The 23,057-nt window shown below is 38.9% G+C and overlaps 1 protein-coding gene across 2 annotated transcripts in view; it reads left to right on the top strand.

Annotated features, from left to right (window-relative positions):
• The first annotated feature begins 1,676 nt into the window (after positions 1-1,676).
• ano5b (anoctamin 5b) overlaps positions 1,677-23,057 on the top strand; it is a 41,807-nt gene continuing 20,426 nt past the window's right edge. The window contains exons 1-2 of one of the 2 annotated variants that reach the window (XM_077563711.1): positions 1,677-1,959; positions 11,576-11,620. In XM_077563711.1, coding sequence (XP_077419837.1) covers positions 1,884-1,959; positions 11,576-11,620 — 121 coding nt within the window. In that variant the 5' untranslated portion in view covers positions 1,677-1,883. The remainder of the gene's footprint in view (positions 1,960-11,575; positions 11,621-23,057) is intronic. The other variant, XM_077563712.1, reaches the window with a different exon arrangement.

Below are 23,057 nucleotides of genomic sequence, written 5' to 3'. Positions count from 1 at the left end.
TAAAAATGTGCATTAAAAAAGTCATGACATCAAATATTTCTTTATTGAGAAGTTAGTAGTTCAGGATTTCAATTGGTTCCCATTTTCTCAGTCATTTGTATTTATGTACTATTTTTTTCCCTTTAGGTCTCCAGTAGTACACAATGTAGAGTTGCTGTGCAGCACTTTTACTAGGCCCAACTGTTATTCACTTACCAGTAGAGATATCAACACTGATACATCACAGTCTCACACCTAACCTTATGTATGGCATGCTGTGTTGGTCTTCAACAACACCACATCAACAGCAAGAGCAGTCGCTCACATTTGACAAAACAGTTAAGGTGTTAATAATTAAAAAGAAAATATTTGTGGATCTTTTTAGTTAGTTATAAAATCAATATCAGTTTGAATATGTTGGAATTTTGATTTACCTACAATTTCACATGAAGCCTATTTAATGTTGTTTGCCTTGGGCATCCTAAAATTTCACCTCAAAGCTGAATATTACTTATCATGAGAAGTATAGCCCACATACATTGGAGTTGAGCTTAAGTATTGAATTAAATGAACATTTGCCCCAATTTTGCTCTTTTCTTTTGTATTGATTATTTTCCAAATACTTGTAATAATTAAGTTTCCTTTGGTTCATGTTATGCTACTTCATTGAATAATTCAATCAAATTTTTATGAGTCCTTGGCAAACTTGACTCTAAAACTTATCTAAACAGAACATGGTTGACATTTGATCTGAGGAATTTACAGTGAAAATACTTGGAAAGCCAAAACAATTTGTTTAGAGCATGTGTTAACAACAATGACTGTCACTGATCCTAAATCCTTTTCACTTTTAATGGATTTCTATGTACTCTACAGTGTATACTGTTTTCATGCATCACCACTTGACAGCATTGTGGCGTTGTTATCTCTTAAACCTCTTCCTGCAGAGTTTCCTTCAGTTTTTAAGTGGAAACAAATGGTGGACAAAATCTTCTCTATTGGCACTTTTATTCTACATAATGTTAGTGAGAAATAAAGACAAACTTCAGATGTTTTGGGTTCGATTCTTGCCTCTGATCTTGCTACAAGGTCTTTGTGAACCCCCAATGTTTCTTGACAAGGTTAATTAAGACTCCACAGCTGAAAAACTCGGGGTAGTGTCAAACTAGAAAATGGATAGATAGATATTTTATGTAATAGCATGTCTCCATAATTTATACCTTTGACACCCACTGAGGCACAAATAGGGAGACTCCCAACTTGTGTTGTGATTATAGAAGAAGCTTCGAGTCGAAACTACTTCATATGTGAAATGTGCTGGCCACTATAGCATAGTGCTTCAACTAGTTAAAGATAACACTTTGCAAGATTTGTTTTGCACAACTAATTAAGGGTACATAAAAGTGTGGATGGTGAGTGGAGTTAAAACCAGAAAATATGATGCACTACCAGTGTGCGCCACAAGGTATCGTTGTTGTATACAAATTAACGTTCTTCAGTCAGCACCTCGTGGCCCCATTTTCTTCGGAGATTTTGCTTTATTTATGCGGTGCCACTGCCGCTTTAGATTTAGAGTCCCCATTTCTTGCCTGCTCGTTGTTTTACACTCACATTCACTGTGTATTTATCACACACGTTCATGCAGAGGTACATTGAGCCGATGAAAAGCCCCTTGGCCACTCCCCTTTTATGAGTACCTTCATTACTCGGGCAGCGTCTGGAAGCAAGCAGGGATCACTTACATCGGGCTTCTTATAAAACGTGCTAGAGATGCGTCCCCCGTTCTTTTATTGACGGTGTGCGTACATGGTGGAGGCTTGGTCGAGTCGCCAGTGCCACAGTGGCATCGCCGGTCCGTGCCGGATCTGTCACAGCCGCTCTGACTGCACACACGGTTGGTCGCAATGAGGAGAATAACGGGCAAGGCGAGGGATGAAACTTTGATCGAGCTGCAGGGCACCGCAAACGTCCATACTGGAGGTAGGCCCATTTGTTTGTGCATCCATATCGCTTCTTTTCTTTTTGACCCTCATTGATTTATGTCAAGAAATGTCGTTATTCACTAAACAAGTCAACCGTAGGCAGATACATAAGCCAACTTTAGAACGTGAGCATTTTCAGAAAACAGTAGTCTAATAAACAACAACTTCCAATTACTTTGTAGTCATTTCAGTGTAAACGTGTCCACGTGTACTTTGCGCTTTCTTTGAGCAGACACTGCTATTGATGACATTATGCAAATACTGTAGTCGGGAAATGTATTGGACTATAGAACTTATACTGGTTCTCTGTTTCTATTTTTTATTGCTGGCTCAATGTGTGTCATTTCCAAACAAACTGGGGTTATCCTGGAAGGTGTTTCCATGACAAAAACCGTGTTTTAGATATATTTAGATTGATCATTGGATAAGAGAATGAATGTACTTCAAACTAGAGGAAAAAAAGTTATTTTTGCCATCCATATTTAATGGGATTTCTTCTTCAGTGACGGCCACTCATCAATATGTCTTCATTAAAACAAAACAACACTCTCAGTGGTGTGAAACAATATTCACCAGAGTCCATTTGGGGCATTTTTCCCAGCAGTACATGCTTTCAGATGTTGGCTTGATGAAAATGAATTGTTTTACCATTATGTTTGCCCTAAAAGTTTCACTATCTTTATTATGTCTCTTCCTACTGCTAAAATAGGATTACCTCCCAAGCATTCACAAATAATAACTCATTTGCCCTACTCTCTATTTTCAATGGACTGATATAACCACTGAAGAGCGGTATTGTCCATCCATCCATCCGTTTTCTTAACCGCTTGTCCTCACAAAGGTCGCGGGGGGCACTGGAGCCTATCCCAGCTGGCTTCGGGCAGTAGGCGGGGTACACCCTGAACTGGTTGCCTGCCAATCGCAGGGCAAGCAGTATTGGAGAATTATTGTATATAACTTTAAAAAATTCAAGTTTTTTTTATAAGAAGCAGGGCAGGACTGGCACAATTTATTTTTTTTTAAATTGGCCCTGGCATTTTGACTTAGGCCCGCCGGCCCGGCCCGACTCTTGCCTGACATGTAGTTCTGCCACTGATGTTTATTGATGATGTTTCAGTTTGCTATCTACATTCAAAAACAGATTAACGGACTGGTCCATCTAAATTGTGGGCCAGTCTTTGGGGTCAAATGTAGGAAAATGTCAGTTAAAAAGCACTGCATCTGGCCCAAAAGAGGCCGGCCCACCAGGCATCTGTCCTGTATGCCAGATGGCCAGTCCAGCCCTGGACAGACAAGGATGTGGGAGAGAGAGGCACGTGCAGGAAAAAGCTGCATAATTCGAGAATCGTACACCCATGATCTCTTAACATCATAATTTCTCAAGAATAACACACACTTGAAAATAGGGGTAGGAATCTTTGAACACCTCACGATTCGATTACGATTACGATTCAAGGGCTACGATTCGATTATGAAACGATTATTGATCCATTTTGAATTCATGCATATTAATGCAGTTTTTTCACACTACTCATTTCTATTCATCTCACTAAGTATTGATCACTTGGTGCAATGGATTAAAAAAAAAAAGCCTCACGGTTCGGTCAGATCACGGATTTGAATCACGGATCAGATCACTTTTGGGATAAGCAAAAAAAAGATAAATAGAATTTTGTCTTTTTATTTTATAAAACACTTGTTCCCATTAGATTCAACTCAAATTGTCAAATATGTCCATTTAGAATCTAAGAACACAAGCCATATTTGACATTTTAAGAATGTTAAAAAAAATATATATATTTAAAGGAAAAAAAAATGTTTTATAAAGAAAATGAGGATGAAAATGATTCTAATTATCTTTTCTTTCTTTCTTTCCTTTTTTTTAGAGAAATAAAAATACCTCAAATTGCAATTTAGGGCACATACTCCTTCTACATGGAGAATTAATGACAATGTTCACATCATTGAAAAAGAGGCAAAGAAAGATAACAAAGCCACAGTTGTCGGACTACTGGTACTTAAAAAGCAGACCGCTGTGCACTCACTGCTAGCAGCTAGCGACAAGCCGCTTACACCGGAGACCAATCACACAATGACGGCGTAATAAACTAGAGGTTTCTCAGCGCCCTAAATTATCAATTGATATGTTTTTGGGATGGCGACGTGTTGATGCTAGAATGTAAAAACTACAATAAGGCAAGCCGAAATGTGTAGAAGGCAAGTCAAACTTGCCGTCAGCCAGTCACGCCACCATGCAGGCCAACTTCAAAATAAAAACGTCTAAGGCTATTGCATGGCATCAACGTATTCTTTCTTGAGCTTTATTTTGAAGTTAGCCTTTCTTCTTTCTCTTTATTTAATGTTTGTAGCTTTCTTGACAAGTCACAGACTAGTGCAAGTCACACAAAATGCTCCTATACATGCTACTTACATGATTGATAAGGTTTTTTCTCTGCCATCACACTGAATGTGGACTGATCTTGTTGCCGTCACATGAACGTGCTTTTAAATTAAAAGCAGCTTTTTGGATCTCATGGTGAGGTTGGCATCATCCATGTTTGTTTTCGTCTAAACGCTGCGTGTGACGTGTGTGCTTCCCAAAATGTCCAGGAGATGACGGTACAGCGATTTTGAGTCACGCAATATTTTGAACCTTCTGTATACTTTTACTAACATATTTTAATAATCAGAATGTAGACGTTTGTGTTTCGATTTAGACTCGTCCATGTCTGAATCGCGATGCATCTAAGAATGGGAGATTTCCCCCACCCCTACTTAAATACTGTATTATACGGCGTCCCTTCAAAAGCTGATTTTCCCCCAATTTTTTGGGGTACACCTAAAAAGGGAGATATTATCTACATAAGTAATTTAATGCATTGTGATTTCTCGTTCAGGCGTGTACTTTTTTGTGCAAAGAAAAGGCTGTCAATACTCGAGCCCACCCATATGAAGAGGTAGATACGACATTACCCTTTTGATCTGCATACACCATCAAGCCAGGAGGGTCAAAGTGGTCAGCACATTTCATACCAGCCTTTTTTCAAATGTTTGAATTGATAGCACATGATTTGTCATTGACAAAACAGTAAACCCCATGAAAATTAAGCAACTTCTGAGTTAATTTCAGTGTCACTGCATTGCGTTTGATAGGAAAGTTGGCCTCCCCAACATGGCCTCCAAGTAGGCACGTAAAACTCCATCGCGTCATTTCTAAGTTTTTCATTCCGTTGTTCTGAACTGACCAGAGACTTAAGCGATACCCACAGACTTAGTTCAAAACGACTAACGTTGTCTTTAGCGACTCTCGTGTCACTCTGTGGCTTCTTTCCGCAATGAGCTAGCCGCCTCGGTCACACAGTAGTGTACACTCCTAAGAAGCTCCACCTGCTAACAAGCAGCATATCATGGCAGCTAATTTGAATTTTGTTGACCGAATTTTGGTGAAGCCATTTGTTAGTCTTCCTTACGAAGACAAAAATTGGAGTAAATACACACATTAATGATATGCCCAGAGAAAAATGACATTCCCCTCCATGAATGACCGCAGCAGCCACTGGCCTTGAATCCATCATGTTTTTGTTCTTCTTCTTCAAACTATGTGAGGGTTGAAGGATGAACAAGGAAGTAACCCTTGAAATTCGGCATGCCAAAAACACGTATGAAAGTGGGCTTCTCGGCGCTACCAGGCGTCACAATAATCATACAGATTGTCCACGGCATCAAATACATTGACGGCCTAAACGAAAAAGGGCCGCACATACATGACATATTTCTTTGTTTATGTACAATAAGACAATAATAGTTTTTTCCCCCAATTTGAGATTTTATTTATTTATGAATTTATTTATTTTTACGATATTGGAAGTTTTTATTCAGCTTTTGTGAAACCTCCCGTCCCGACGATATTGTGAAATTTATCATATTGTGACGTGTGGATATCGTTACATACCAAATTATTTCAAAACCACCACATTATAATATCGTAGAATTGACCCCGGAATACACGAGGTTTGGCACCCGTTGACTCACATATTTGCAGTTTTTTTCTTCTTCATTTTTTTCAGTGTTTAAAAAAACAAAAATCCCGTTTCCCTAATTGTTCATGTACAACATATATTGACTGTTAATCACCTCTTTTTTTGGGGGGGGGAAGAATTAGGTGGGTTTGAAAAAAAAAGTCCCAATGTATTTCAGTGGGTGTCAATTATACGGGGATATCGCTATTTGTAGGCCGGCCCCGTCACACTCAGCCCCCATGGAAAGTGGGTGTCAACTGTATATAAATGTGTACAATTATTAGACAAACATTTTTTACAACCCCTAAGTACCAATAAGCGTATATGCTATGCGAGAATTACACTAGGCGTTATAGGCGAGTTTGTCGCTAAGACTTGCCGGTCAGTATGTTTTCATTATCGCTGTTATGGTGCTTGTGGAGTCGCGATGTTAATGGTTCTTGGTGGAACAGAATTGTCAACAAATCGCTCCTCATGGCAGACATTTTTTTGGCAAATATCTACTTTTATTTTGATTAATGTAACTCTTGTCAAAGTTGTCAAACCTGCAAATGAAGGGAGGGAAGAGGACTCTTTGCTAAAATGCTAAGGAAGGAAGACTCATCCGTCATGTCATGTCACACTTTCCGCAGCACTTCCAAAATAAAAGTCACTACACAGTTCAGATGTCAAAACACTTTTATTGTGACGAGGTCCAACAATAACAGTGCCCCTAACTGTGCGCAAATGACATTTTCAGAGCCAGTCATCGCACGCCTTGTAAGCTTACTTCAAACCTTGAAACTAATTAATGAATTGTAATGCAACGCATTTCACATACAATAACGATAACGGCGTTTCAAATATGGGTAGAATAATTAGTTAGATAAGTCAGTTTATGAAAAAAGAACAGTTAGTTAAACCGCTGTTATTCCCAACACTGGTTGTTACCAAAAAGGTGGAATTGGACAATTTCCCACGGCACACCAGACAGTATCTCATGACACACTAGTGTGCCGCGGCACAGTGGTTGAGAAACACTGGTATAATGAATGTGGACAATTAAAAATATTTTGTGGCTAAAGAAGAAACCTATTAATAAACTTGAGTAACTTGTAGCTCTGGGGTGGCAATTATTTGCTGATCGGCTCCTCTTTTAAAATGATCCATGTCTCAATTATGTAACTGTCCTCAAATCCCCATTAAGACAACTTCATCTTTTATCATTGACTGATGCATGGTAGATTGTGTTACAAAATAAATAGCAGCCACAATATTGTTAAATGAATCTTGCTTGTTATGTAATAAATAGAGCCGTCATTACATTTTTTAAACAGATTAATCACATCTTAAAATTTTGATTAATCGCTTAATTAAAAAGGCTTTTTATCATATTTTTTGCCCGCCAAATTTAAAGAGCATCTTTCAACATTTAATGTTATGAGGACGTCTTCAACATTTTTTTTATCCACTAATGCGATTCATCTGCTTTAATTCATGATTGATGCAATAATTTTTTGTGATTAATTAATTTGTTAACGCTTTAACTTTAACAGCACTAAAAATAAACCATGTTATGTTAAGTTTTATACATAGTTTGTCACAAATCAGAGAGGTTGGAACTATTTTTCAGCCTTCCAAATCAATCCCATGCTTTAATCTTGTGATTTCATTCAAGACTGAAGCGTTATTTTTAGTGCTTATGGTTTGACCTCATGATTGGATTTGCTTCATGTTGTTAACTACTGTACTATCTGGACTAGCAGTGGGAACAAATAGCAGTCAGGCACATGCAAAAGTTGCTGATTGAACTGCAATAAATATTGTTAGAGAAAATAATCTTTTCCTCCGCGTGTTCGTTTTCTTTCGGGTAGTGAGAATGTTGGTTATCCGAATGCAGGCTGGAGATCGGTGAACAGTCACTTTGAAGCTTTTATTTCTACAGAATATTCCGGACACAAGCAAGTTTACAGACAAATGGCTGCAGTCCCCTCGCAAGTGTGTAGTTACAGCGGACTCACAGCATTCTTATACTATCTTGAAAGGCAGTATCCCATAAAACCCCCAAATCCTCAGGAAACAGCCCCCAGCCCTCAGCTAAGACAGACATCATTCAATACACATTGACTTCAACCACAGACAAATGTGCCATTGTTGTGGAAATAGATGAGCCCCCCAGACCTCATTCAAACACTCACCAAGCTCTACTGAGGAAATTAAAACAGTTATGACTAAATCTAAACAGTTATGACTAAACTAAAACAGTTATAACTAAATCAAAACAGTTATAACTAAATCTGGGCAGAAGACCCTCAACAATAACTGAACTTGTTCCAACAACATTGAATTGCATTTATTGACGAGTGTTTAATAAAGCGATGTCTGCGGTGGGTTGATAGACTGCACTTGTGCAGGGGCTTTGTTGAGACGCTTATCAGGGCAGCCATTCAGCCACATGTGAAAGGAGAGGAAGAAGTCTGTCCTCACTTTCCTCTGGCTCTTCTATTGACTATGGTACCTTGTTCACAGCTGTCCAAACATGTATTTTTACAGTATACGTGACTGACAGACTAATGTACAGTAGTACAGTAAAACCTTAAATGTGCTTAAATGGGCTCCACCTGCATTGAAGACTAACTTAAATGTATTAATCAGGTCACTTACGTTGCTCTACTAGTGAGCTAATCACCAAACAAAGTTTCGTAGTGTTTTTGGGTGGTGTGTCCCGTGAGATTTTATGAAAGGACAACTCGTAGTAGCCGCTCCTTTAAGCATTGCCGTTAGGCTTCCCATGCAGCCAGTTGTAAATTACGTCAATCATAACTATTAACTACAGTGCGTAAGAGCGAAAAGTAGCAGGTTATCAACCAGAACGTACTGAAGGCCTACCTGTCGATTTTTGAGCTCCTTATGCAGGTCAGGGTGCTTGTCTTTTAAATGTTTTGTGAGGTTGGAGGTGTTTCCGCCTTTCGTCTGGCAGGTTTTATAACATCGTCTACAGACCGGTGCATCTGCGTTATGCTTCGCTTTGCGCATTTTCTTCAGCCATCATTCGTTTCGTGGTCTGCTTCTTTTTGTCTGCCTCCGCACGTGTGAGTCAAATACACTTTTATTTGCAATATGCTAATTCCTGCTTCATGGGCTCCTTCTTTTCTTGCTGCGCACGCGTGGATCAGACCACGCTGCTACTTGTTTCGTCCCCCCCCCCCCCCCCTCACTCAAACACGTACGCACGCACACACTCTCCCGGGCGAAGAAGCGACCCACGCTGGAACGATACGCTGTTACTTGTTTGCTATATGCTAACTCCTCCGACTAGTTACGAGTCTCGGTAAGGTCACTATTCGAGTGGCGGCGCTGCAAGTACCGGTACCATACAAAACGCAGTATAGTATAGTTTTAAATGACGCAGTACCCCGATACCAAATTAGTATCGGTTAACTGTGCATCCCTAGTGGCAGGGTTCCTGTCACCCTCAAAGTTCCCTAGTGCCATTAAAAGCGATACAGACCCCCTCAGGCCATGACAAAAGGTATCATTCTGTAGGTCGATGTTTCATCAGATGATTTATGAAAATATTTTTTGAAGGTCGAAAATTTCCCAAGTGAAGCTTTAAAATGTAGAATAAAGTATAAAATATGTTATAGTATACAAATGGAAAAGCAAAGTAAATATATGTCTCGTATGCATGCGTGAAAAATGTAAATGTTTGTGTCATTTGCTTATATTGCTCTGATGGGTGAGTCTGCACTGTAGGCCCAAACAACCTCTTCAATGAAACACTCAGCATATCAACTTTGATCCTGATACATTATCTGCTCTTATGACATACCTTAGCTCTTCAATGGATCTTCATAGCTATTATTGTTTTCTTTTTTTATTAGCGTGTGCGCTTCCTTCAAAGCTGATCTCACTCTCCTATCTGCATCCAGATGAAGTCATCCCCCAGTTGGAGTTGAAACAGAGCCAAAGAGTTGCCATGGAAACTGACCCTGTAATTATATTACCCCTGTGATGGAGGCACGATACTAAATAACATATAAAAAGCCGTCGCTTTCTTCTCAGTCCCAAATGCTGCACCGAAGTATTGTTTTGTGTTATGATCAAAATATTCATTTTAGAAATAACAAGCATCAGTGCATTAAACTGAGAAAACAAACAAATACTAAACCACCAAATAATATTTAAAGGCTAACTCGGTTACCTACGACAAATAGGAGCATTGTTGGGTGAAGACTTCCTAAAGTGATTATAATGGCAACTAATCAGCATTTGCCAGAGTTCCTTGGAAACAGCTGTAGAGCTCACACAGATCACATCTTCAACCACTATCGATGTTTCAATTCTTGTAAGTTGTGTCTCACAAAGATAAGACTGTCTTCTCATTTTTGAACATGACTTTTTGGATTTGGAATTTACGCACTTGTCAACGAAACCTCTGACTCTTAAAAAAACAACTTTATTTCTAATGAAAATGCTTTGTAAGTTAGACTTTTGTTATTTAGTTATACGTTGAAATTGCGTGTTTTAAGTTTCTTTAAATGCTTCATTGAAATGTTACAATGAAAACAAATCTTTTAATTGCTATTTCTCAAAAGAGTTTTTAATATAAAATATTTAGATTTTACACTTGAACGTTTGGATCATTCATTGCCCGTTTTTACTCGGTTAAGACAGATCCATTTAAATGTCCATACTAACCTTACTAACATCACACATGTGCTATAATGTAACACTTGAATGTCTTGCACATTTGTCATCATTACCTCTGACTTAGAGGAAGTTAAATCTGCTCCGAATCAGTATTACTTCCCCTGTTTTGTTATTACACAATACCAAGCTGTAGTTATTCAAGTGTGAAACTCCTGTCTAAATTTAAAAATGAAATGATTCCTTTCTGAGTACACAAAACTGCAGCAGTTGTAAAGGAGCTACATACGAGCTGTTGTTGGTGCTTACGCTTGTAATGACACACTCTCCCACGCAGCCTGCCTAAAACATGGCAAACTACAGTCGAACCTCTCAAGTGTAACCAAATGAACAAGTCACACAAAAGCTGGGAACCATCATTTTTTGACATGATAGGTGAAAACAGTTAGGAATATTAAAATGTCATTTAAACCATCGCTTGTACATTTAATTAATTTAATGGAAGTGCCCCAGCCAGAGATTTACTGTACTGTATTAAGTTTAGTCTTGGGCCATCTCATTTTCAACATGAAGTTTTTAGGTTCTCTATCAGTCGTAATGTGATTCAATAGGGGATAAAACCTTTTGCTGAATATTCTGGCTGTATTTCTTCTTTGAATTTATCGAAGCTTACTTGAGACACTATTACAAGTGAGTATTAAGTTTAGTCTTGGGCCATCTCATTTTCAACATGAAGTTTTTAGGTTCTCTATCGGAGTCGTTATGTGATTCAATAGGGGATAAAACCTTTTGCTGAACATTCTGACTGTTTTTTTTTTTAACTTTGAATTTATCCAAGCTTACTTGAGGCACTATTACAAGTGAGACGGCTGGTACTGATGTCCACCAGCATTTTAAAATCGGCCTTGTTTACTTGCTATTGACAGCATGAGAGCACTTTCTAATGCTTATATCTGCTCCCTTAAGATGGTCCTGCCGTGCTGACTGCATTCAGGATCAACCTCTACACAGGTACGGGCAGATCCGAGGCTTATAATGTGATGCCTGTCTGTCCGTCCTTTCATTACGTTCTTCCTCTTGTCTCATTTCATATACTCGCTCCCATGACGCCAAGCTGTGCTCGAACTCTGCTTCTGTTTGGCTGTTAGTACTGCACTGGGTGCTAATCACACCCAGCAGTGTCTTTGCCTGTTTTGCTGTTTCAGCCACCATGTTGGCCCTCAAGGGCAGGTTGTACAGTGTGCTGTGTTCATGGCTAAAGTTTCTCATCTGCACTAATGCATGTACACGTGTTGTAGTCAGGCATGCTAACGTGAATAATGAGGCCATACTAGTCTGTAAGCCATCAAATAATTTGTTAGTGTTTACGCTAACAAATTATGGTGTTGAATGTTCATTCCTCCATTCACGGCCTTTGTTGACAAGCTGACCATGGGAAACTTATTTATTCCACACTGAAAGAAGTGAATGCAATGTGACCTGAATACAATCCAGGGATTGAGGGGGCTTTATTATAATGCTCTTACAATATCATTCTATACCAAAGAGTCTAAAAGTAAGCAATGTTTATCATTTAAATCTTGCAGCAAAAATACAAACACTGCACAAAACTGTTAACAAGTTAACATTACTACTAATTGTGAAAGGACCAGGTGTTAATTTCCCATGCAGAAAACCATTAGTCTCCCATTTTGAAACTGTCATTAATTTTAGATTCTGTGCTTTGCACAAAAAGAATACTGCAAAGCAGTGGGGTATTGACTTCCCAATGGTGCAGAATCTAGGGCAGGTATTGCATTTCCTGGCCAGCGGCAACCAGCATACGAATTAAACTTTAATCAGGGTCCCCCCCCCCCCCATTATTTAGGTAAAGTGCTTGAAAGAGAAAATGCACAATCTCTTCTTCACCAGCCCCCATGATTAGTTAAAATGCCTATGGGCCTGTAAGGTATTGGCCTGTGTGTCTTCTCTCGACGCATCACCTGAGACATCCTGTCTGAGGCCCCTTGGTCAGATATTGATCGTTCTGATTAGCAGCGTTTCGGGGTATATGCAGTATATCTTAGCAAAATTACGAGAAACTTACTATTATTGTTTCCAAATAAATAATTGGGTTCCATTTCATCCCTGCTGATTCCTAGAGGCGTACCTAATAGGGCTGTACAATTAATCGAAATTCAATTACAATTTCAATTATTACACTCCACAATTACAAAATCAGCATAATCGTCAAAAAAAAAAAGAAAGATTATTAATACTAATTTTGGGTTGTTAGACTTGTTTAAATGTATACATTTGCGTTTTGCACATTTTTTACATTTTAAAATAACAATTGTAATAAATTTTGCTTCATCCAAAAGAAACTTAACACAATTGTAGTGTTTTTCAAAGAATGGGCTCTTTGAACAAATCGACTACTTCCTGAACTCAGTACCACTGCTTCATTTCCTGTCTTTCACGATTGGACAAATTGATTAATCCAGGTGTGCATGACCTCAATAACCACCACGACAATGGCCAGACACACCTGGATTAATCAGTTTGTCCAATCATGAAAGACAAAAAATGAAGGAGTGGTTTTGAGTTCAGAAAGTAGTGGATTTGTGCAAAGAGACCATTGTATTTGTCTTAATATTTTTTACGCATTCGTGCAAACTATTTTCTTGTCTAGAAAAATTAGCAACTTAGCTTGTATAAAAAATATTCAACATAAAAGGCATTACCAGCCTTTGTGCAACTTCATTTGAGTAGCGAGAATTTTAGCAAGCAGCTTATTACAGTAGGTTCATGGGTGTGTGTTTATGACCAACTGAAGGAATAAGACAAATATTCTTTATACAACTATAAGTCTTGGAAATGTTTAAACTAAAATCAAGACACCAAATTTTATGTGACTATATAACTATACATACCTGGATATGAGTAAAAGAATAAATAATATATGAAAAGTTGAGTATGGGCTATTTAGAGCAGTTGGGCAGCAGCAGGAAACAGGCGGCTGCAGTACTTGTCCGTTACACATTTTGAGGGAAGGAGTCTGTCACTGAATAAACTGATGATTGATGTTATGGTGTCCTGCATTGAGCGGAAGTTGATGTCCTCACGAGCTGCGATTTGTCCATGAAACAACCCAGGACAGAACCGGCTTTCCAGTTTCCTCCTGTCAGCAGCCGGAAAATTGACTGATAGCACTATTGAGTCATAGAATGTAGGAGGGCCCTCTCAGTCTGTTTTGGCCTGTTATCTGCACTTGAACAGTTCCTGAGTGTTTGTGGTCCAGTCTAGTTTATTGTTGAAGAGTCCTTTCCCTGGATGTTCACCCACATCGAGAGAGTTTTGCTGCCCCTGTGGAGGGAGGTGGTTCCATTGACAGCAGCCCACAAAGAGTCACTACATAGTTACTACTCCTTACACACTGTCAAATATCACCCTTTGATGAGGCTGACGATGGCAGTCAGGAGAGAACTTCTGTAGGTTACAGTGGTCGGCTCGGAGGTGTACCGGTACATGAACTGAGGAGTTGAGGAGCCTAGAGTTGATTCCACCTGGACCTGCTGCCTTCTTTTCCTTATATGTACACACAGGATGTATATATATATATAGTTCTGTCAAAGTTAAAGCGTTAACTGATTAATTAATCACAAAAAATGATCGCATTAATCAAGAAATAATGCAGAATAATCGCACTATTAATATTTACCATAGATTATCCTTTAGCATTTTAGCACTTAAATTATCAATCAATTATAAGTCAAAAATAACACTACATTATCTCAAAAACCAATTCAAAGAAACATGTGCCATTTTCGGACTCAGCAGGCCAAAATTACCCAGAAACCATTTAAATATCTTTGGCACAAAAAAAGAAGAAGAAGAAATTAAATTGTTGGCCAGTGTTGTCTTTCAGTTCTCAAGAATATTGAACATCTGCATTGAAATAACAATAAAACATCTTAAGTTAAACCAAAGAACAAATAAACAAATACAAATGTATCAGGCTCTGTTAAAAATAAATTGCACTTCAACAAGTATTACCATAACACATACATTTACATACTACCTGTAGTGGCAGAATAAAATGAGATGTCTTTCATCTCCCTCACTACATCCTCTTTTATTTGGTTAAGCAAAGCTGGAATGGTAGTTTGGCAATTCCACTTCTTTTTTTTTGTTTTGTTTTTTGTATAAAGCAATTTATACTGCAACTACTGCCTATCAAAGTCTGCAGTCAGCTTAAAAGTGAAAGAATGATCACAGGAAGTATGTTACTATTATCACTATTATTGTTGATTTATATATAAATATGTATTTTTTTATATTATGCCAACGGTGCATGGTTACAGGCTGGCAGTCTAAAAAAACTGTAAAAAAAAAAAAAAAAGAAAAGAAAGAAAGAGATCCATCCATTCATCCATCCATCCATTTTCTTAACCGCTTGTCCTCACAAGGTTTTATTTAGCAGCAATAAGACGCTGTAGTAATGATCGTGGCAAGCTGAGTGGTTGGGGGTTATAGTTGATGCTGGAGGTCTTCCCAGGCAGTATTAAAGAAGATGAGTAGCATGTCCCCAACAACCAATCAATATTGTGATTTTTGGTCTAATGACTCGGGAATCTCCCAATTCCAGGGCTTTCAGACTGAGTTGCTATTATTTGTACCAAATGAAAAACGTAGAGATGTGATTTGTAAGTGAGTGTGTTACAAATTAAGCTTATTTTTTTGCAAATACCTTCGTTTGTGTACATTTTGGACTTTCTACCTAATGGAAAGTAATAGTTATGGTGTGTAGCTCCTGTGTAAATTTGCCTCAGATTCCTTGAGCTGACAGCCTTTATAAACCACGCTTCACCTTGAGGGAATTCCATTGATTCTCCACATCATTCTGTTTTGATTTAATAATTAATGAGAGTGAGTACCCAGCCTGTAAAAACATTAGCCATATGACATATGTGGCTTTTGCAGACAGGAGACTTATACAATTGGGGGGGGAAATGAAATTCTAGCTTTAGCTCCCGGTAGATTATCGATACGCCTAGTCAAGTATTGCGATATTTGTAGTTAATATACAGCTACTGTACTACAGTATAACGGCTCCATTGTTCATTACTTATTGAGCAATTACTTGGCATGCCGCTAGGGGGAGTGCCTCATAAGAGTGGCGGGGAAATGTCTTCAGGCGAAGAAGACTCATGAGCTTACTTTTGCTTGTGTAAGACATTTATTATCTGTCCAGCAATTGACTCAGTTTTGCATACGTAACATTTTAAAACATAATTTATGGTTCAACGTTTTGAAGCACACAATTTCTGAGGAATATTAATATTGATTTAATTGCATTATTTCTAATTTAAGTAATTTTATTTATTTACTTTTGCAAAAATTGTCAGTTTGAAAAATGAAACAATTCACTATGAAACTGACTCACGTGTTGCATGACAATAGTGTTTAAGAAAGACAAATTTGTTCACAGAAAGTGGTCTCTGTTAAGAAGACATTTGTATTTGTTTAAAAAAAATACACTTAAGTACTCACTGTTTCAGTTAATTTTACAAAAAGAAACTATTTTCTCATTGCAAAAACACCCATTTATGTCTTGAGTAGTTTTATCCTAGATTATCGTGGATTTATTACCTGACAAATATATCGAAAATCACGGTATCATCATACCGTGAGATAATCGTTATCAGGAGCCTTGTATTGCATCATATCGTGAGATATCCAGAGGTTTCCACCCCTACTCATAGTCGTACATAGGCCAGACATATTTTTGAATCTCTCATTTTCTTTGACAATACAGAAATTCCTGAAACCTAAAAAATAGAATGGGTTCAAGGTATGCTTTACAGAAACATCAAAATCAACAGAGAGCACATGGAAAAGTATTCGCATCAAAACCAACAAATGAGAAAGTATGTAATAGTGTTGAGTTGCTCTTTCAAGCAAGAGTCAATGAAATAAACCATTGCATTTCTCTATTTGCCTTCTCTTTGGACCAGATGAGACAAAGATATATTTGGAGGAAACAAGGTGAGGCTTTCAAATCCAAGAAGACTATCGCAAATGTCAAGCTTGGTTGTGATAGCATCACGTTCTGGGGCCGTTTTGCATGGCAATGCACAAATTGAATCATGAAAAAGCCCAAATTCTTCGTATCCCCCCAAATCAGCATGACAATAATCTGCAAAACACAATAAAACTGCATTTGGAATGGATGAAATGGCCTTCCCAAATGTCCCACGTGAGGACCATGCTTAAAATGCAGGTGCCAAGCAAGTTAAATGAGCTCTACCAATTCTGCCAAGAGTGGTCAAATATCCAGCCATGATTATGTGAGGGGATTTGTGATAGCTACAAAAAGCATTTGGTCAGGATGAAGCGTGCAAAGTGACTTTTAACCAAATCTTAGTGGGGGTATTTGTGCCTGCGTGTATGATTTTTGTGTGTGTGTTTTTTACACAAAATCCAAAATGAATTCAAACTTGTGCGCCCAATTCTCATGTTAACAAGCTATTGAAGATGAAGATACTGAATAAATATTCCACCCTGAAAAAAGAGCTGTTCAAATCACTTGTTAAAAAACAGTTTATGCAGTGGCAAAATTCTTAAACAAAAGCATCACAAAGACAAGACTTGTCTTTTGTGCACATTTTTTATGTTTGCAATCAAAGGGTCAAAATAGCTGTGCAGTCTGCAGCCATCCGACAATGAGTCAGTCTTAGACTTCTTCCGTTTCTCAAACTATTCAACATCGGTGTGTATTGCTTCAATTCATTGTGTATTGCACCATAATTAACCACCTGTGACAGGAAACATTCTCCTATCAAATTTTATTAGTACTCATATCAGTTGGGTGACCTGAACCACAAACTCCGTACCTACCTCTCCAAAACTACTGTATAACCTCCCAGTCATTAACACAGAAGAGTTCTATCATTAATTTACGAAATATACAATAAATTATCATTGTGTTAATCTTTAATAATTACCTATTTGAAGTTCACAACATTCTCCAGTATCCACCTTGAAGCAACTACACTGTGCACTGTGCAGTGTTTACATAGACAACTTAGATGACAACTAGAGTACTTTATGTGCCGGTTATCACAAGCTAAGGCTGATAACAAATGCTAATCTGTGCCAGCACTGCGTACTGTAACAATCCGCAGTATGGCACTGCGCCACATGGTGGCGCCTCTTAGTTTTGTCGTGGATCGCTTTTTCTCTTTGCCTTTCAGAGTTTTTTTTTTTGCCATGGACCTGAGCGGTCGTGTACCGAACTCTATACTTAATCATGACGCGTGATAGCGCCGAGAACTTTTTTTTGTCTTTTAATAAAGCAACTACATGTGGACATTCAGCCTATATTTGCTCCGTGCTTGGCTATCCAGTAGCGCCCATCCATGTCTGTACTCTGCCCAACCCAACCACGCGTTACAATACCCACTGGAAAAATATCATATACCAATTCCAAATACAGACGCTCCCCTACTTACGAACATTCGAGTTACGAACAACGGTACATACGAACATGTCTGCGCGCATGTCAAAAAATGTTCGGAAAGAGATGCTGTAAGTTAGATTTTGTATTGCGCACCTTTTTCCGAGTACTGTAGTGCTTCTTTCCGCCGCTAATACCGACGCTTGGCGCTGTGAGAGCTCACCCAGCATTGGAGGCTCAGCAACGTGTCGAGGAGGAGGAAGAAGAAGAAACGCCTGTCGCTCATAGATAAAGCCATCGCACTCTTCAAGCAGCAAGACCCAAATATTGAACGTTGCACAAAGGTTGCAAATCAATTGAAGGATGCCATACAGTGCTACCGCATCATTTATGATGAAAAAAGAAGAAAACTGTGCAATCGTCATTAGATCGCTTCTTTCGGCCAGTTTCTAGTAAATCCTCCAAGGAAGATACTCATCAACCCTCATCTTCTTCTCCTCGACCCTCAACTTCTTCCTACATTGAAGTTACGGAGGAGGAAGTAACTTTTGAAGCCCATTCCAGCGACGACGAAGAACCTCTCATGATATAAAATCCTCCTCTTCCTCCTCCTCCTCCATCAAATCCTTAAGCATCGAGTACATCTTCCAAAAGTAAGTTAAACTTCATTTTATTTATCTTATTACGTACATGTACATACTGTGTGTGTCTCTCGCTCTCTCTCTCTAACATACGTAGTACAGTACTGTACGTATTCTCTTTAAACATAAATTATAATACAAAATATAGCACTGAAGCAACTTACGAACAAATTCACCTTACGAACGATCGCTCGGAACGTAACTCGTTGTTCGTAAGTTGGGGAGCGTCTGTACCCGGAACACTTTGACATAACTTTACTACTTTTTTGTAGTCCTGCAGGGAAGCTTGTGTGGCGCCAGTATTATGTACGGTAAATTCTTCCCGTCACTAAATTCTGAACGGTTTGCTTGCAGACGCATGTTCAAAAAAAGGCAGATAACAGAAGATTAGTTGATTAATTTCACACTTGATGTGTGGGCAGGCACTCCAGAGACATAAATATTTCTATACAAGTCATTTAAAAAATACATTTGTATAATTTGTCCTTTATAAGATGAAGTCTTGCTTGTACCAGCATTCACATTAACAACAATATTGTTAGCTAATTATTTTTGAAATAATGTGAGATTCACATGAATCATACAGTATTGTTTAAGATAAAAATTACATGACTTTATCTTATTGAAGTTGGATTTTTATTTCTTTGTATTGTTCATAAATAAACCTGAATATATATTTTGTGAACTGGCTTTAGTCTTCCGTATGATTGCCAGCTCTGTCGAAGTAGCTATGACAAAATGCTGGCCCTTTGCTTCTATTTGCTCAACTCAGATAACTGTCTGTGTACATGTTACGTGAGCTCCAAAAAGGAAAGAAAAAAAATACCGCAGTCAAATACACAAGTAAGCTGCAGAGCTGACACTTATTCCCATGATCCCAGTGATGGTGTTGTTTGTCCTCAGGGATTCTTCTCCTCTTATTGATGACACATTTCTATTCCTCCATGGTAATTAATCTACGAAGACCCTTTTCTATTGGCTCCCAATGCTGTCTGACATCTTGGTGTCCAATCAGCCACTGCCGCCTGAAGAAGGCTGAGGATTGTCCTTTGTGGGCTGAGTTCACGTGGGAATTCTGGCACTGCAGAGACGAATACGCTCAGCCCCTCCCCCTCGCTGTCTTCGTGCATGTTCCAACCTCCCCCACAGGAAGTGCTGCGTTCCCACCATTCAAGAATAAAAGAGAGGCAGGCAGTGAGCAGCGTCTGCCACGCTGCCCTGCTGGAATGCAGTGTGTCATTGTCGTACAGACAGACAGACAGAAGCATGTGTGTGGCACTGATTTCATCTCATCGCAACTTGTGTTAATGACTGAGCGTCACTGTATAACAGAATATTACAGAATAAAGACACAGATTTATTGTGACCTTATTAGGTTAGATGAGAGGCATATTGACCAGGTGGTAACTCTTAAAGTAGATTTCACCTCAGTTGAGAGCAGCAGTTGCTTTAAATAGAGTTGAAAGGCAGTCAGAGATCACATACCTCCACCAAGTCTAAGTATATATATATACTTGAAAACGTATGCTCTAAGGTAGGATGGCTTTCAAAACACGGACGTTCTTGCGTCTTCTGTACTGTCGGATTTTATTGGTTGCTATGTGCATTTATCAATTGTGAATTTGAGTTGAAGAATATTGGGTTATTTTTAAACCAAGTAGCTAGTTCCCTTGAACGCGCTAGCTACTAGCGCTAGCATGTTACAACGAAAACAACAACATAGTTGATTCCTCACTCATTTTCGTATACTTTAACAACAATTTCAACTTTTGGACTCCTGGTAAAGGAAAATAAGCGACCTTAAGGAGGGTGTTTGGAGAGATCTCAAAATCGAACATCTTGACCACAAATCTATTTTTAGCCAGAGCTAGCCAGAATAAGCCACAACTAGCGGCTCACATTAATCACAATCGCATTATGGTAAAAGCTTCTTTTTTTTTTTACTATCTTACAATGACACTTACCTTTATCAAAACGGTCAGAACACACTTTGGTAGACTTTGAATCCCTTCGATGTATCTTTGTAATTCCGGACACTTATTTTCCGTTCCCATTCGACATTCCATGTACCGGCACACAATGTGGGGCAAATGATGACATGTGAATACTATCTAGAAGTTTCATTTCACATCTTTGTTCGCCCAATTTTGCACCCGAGAACGGCACACGTGTGCACCATTGTGAAGCGGTTCGTGAAAATCTGAATGAATGAATAAAAGTAACTTGTAGTAAGCAACACGAGTGCTCCTCAGCATTTGGTTGTGTTGTCTTGCTGGTGGTTTGCCCCACAAAAGGCCTGCTGGGTCGATAGGTGGGGGTCGGTGAAGTCATGTGAATACTGTACTATGTATACCCAGGCACTGAACCCCCTCAGCCTGCACCACCAGAAAGAATGTGTGAGTTGCGTCAGTAAATGAGCATCCAGTGTAAAAACTTTGACAGACAAATCATGTAATGTGAGAGACTCGCTTTGGCGACCTCAGATGGGACAAGCTGAAAATCGCAATAAACGTATGCTACTTTTTAAGTACTCTTTAATTATCTCACTCTTGCTTGCACTGTTCTCCAAATAAGAGGGAAAATATTCTTTTCCCAAGCTGTTCATTTTTCAATCCCAGTTGAAGTTTATTGTAAAACTACCAAATAAAACAAAAGACAATAAAAAATTGCCTATTGAAACACCACCTTAACTAAACCATAAATTCCTTTTGTAACAAAAGGTCTATATAGCTTAATGCAAATATATAATCAGAAATAGGCAAACATAAATTAACATGAATGTCAGGGTACTTATTAACTCTTTGACTGCCAAAAACGTTAAATAACGTTTAGTAAAATCCTACTGAGGAGCGCCAAAGACGTTAAAAGACGTTCACCAAGTTTTTTGGGGGGAAACGGGTGGAGGAAAGCCTTGGCCAGCTATGCTGAAAGTATCAAGCAGATCTAGTTAGTATAATGCCTATTTTTGGCCCCTAGATGGCAGCGATGATTCTCTTTGGACAAGATTGGGTAGGCGTCAGTAGAAGACGTGAGGCGGCGCTAGAGTATTAAGGGGACAATGGCTGAGGAAGCCATAATGGTGACCGGTTGCAAGCAGGTCACACTTGAGCATTTCTTTCAAAGACGAAAAGCATCGACCAATGCTAAAGAGCACATTGATGACTACGATGATGATGATGGTGACTCCGAGGTTGACGCCGAAGTTGGAAGCGTTGACGCGGCGGCTATGATCACGTCATAAAGCCTCACCGGCTAGCGATGCTAACGCCGGAAAACACGGACATCAACCGAGCACTTCTGCTCAGGCGGACGTTCAATCGGAAGACGAAGAGTACCCCGAGTCCAATGCATATTCATCGGAGGAGTGGGTACAGTCTGATCACGGAGAAGACACTGGTTCTGGACTACGATGCCACCATGAATGGAGTGGATACGATGGATCAGAACATCTCTTACCACCCGGTATAGGAACAGAAGGACATGAGGAAGCCAGACGTAACACCACCGTAACGTCACCGTATCATGATCCTGATAGTAGACTTGATGGCAACATGGCCAAACACACACTGCAGTATATACTTGCTATTCCCCGGAAAAAAAGGCCGGCAAGAAAGTGTATCGTCTGCACGCGAAGGAGCCATCGCAGTGAAACTAATCTGTTGTGCAAATCCTGCTGCGTCCCCTTGCACGCACGGGAGTGTTACAAAAAGAAAAACTGTATTTGAAACATCCACACAATTGTAAATAGTACCACGGTTGCACACATTTGTAAATAGTTTGCCAAATTGTTTTGTCAAATTGTTACACTGTTGAATGTAAATAAACGTATTTTGCTATCAAAAAACACTTTTTCATTGTTGGTGGTAGTGTTTTACAGAAGTAAAGCACTGTTTAGGTGTTTATGGCATCATTCATGGGGAAAAAAAGGTGTCAAATTCACTAGAGTGCATGAAATAATATCGTTTCACAAAAAGCTTGATTTCTCCGTATTTTGTTTCAAAACAGAGCATTTGGGTGAAACTAACCATTTTCTATTGTTGATTACTGAAAAACGGAATAAGGTAGAAACAAACTTTTTTTTCTGATGAAAGATGAGAGTCCAAACTTTCATTTGGTAGTATGTGTGTTTCCATAGTCCAAACACAAAATTTTCTGTGGACCTTGAAAGATCAGTCAAAATGCTTAAATCGGCTGGCACCCACGGCATCCCTTTTTTAAAAACGTCTGGCAGTCAAAGAGTTAACCAACAAACCAACTTTAACTTACTTCAACGAAGCTTACGCCATAAGTCAAAATGACGGTCTTATGCTGCATTGGAGGAAGGTGTGAACTTGGATTCCGATAAATTGCTTGTTGTTCTTGTTATGCA

This window comes from Vanacampus margaritifer, chromosome 4 (assembly GCF_051991255.1).
Source record: "Vanacampus margaritifer isolate UIUO_Vmar chromosome 4, RoL_Vmar_1.0, whole genome shotgun sequence".
Taxonomy (NCBI): domain Eukaryota; kingdom Metazoa; phylum Chordata; class Actinopteri; order Syngnathiformes; family Syngnathidae; genus Vanacampus; species Vanacampus margaritifer.
This window is presented reverse-complemented; position numbering and strand designations above follow the sequence as displayed.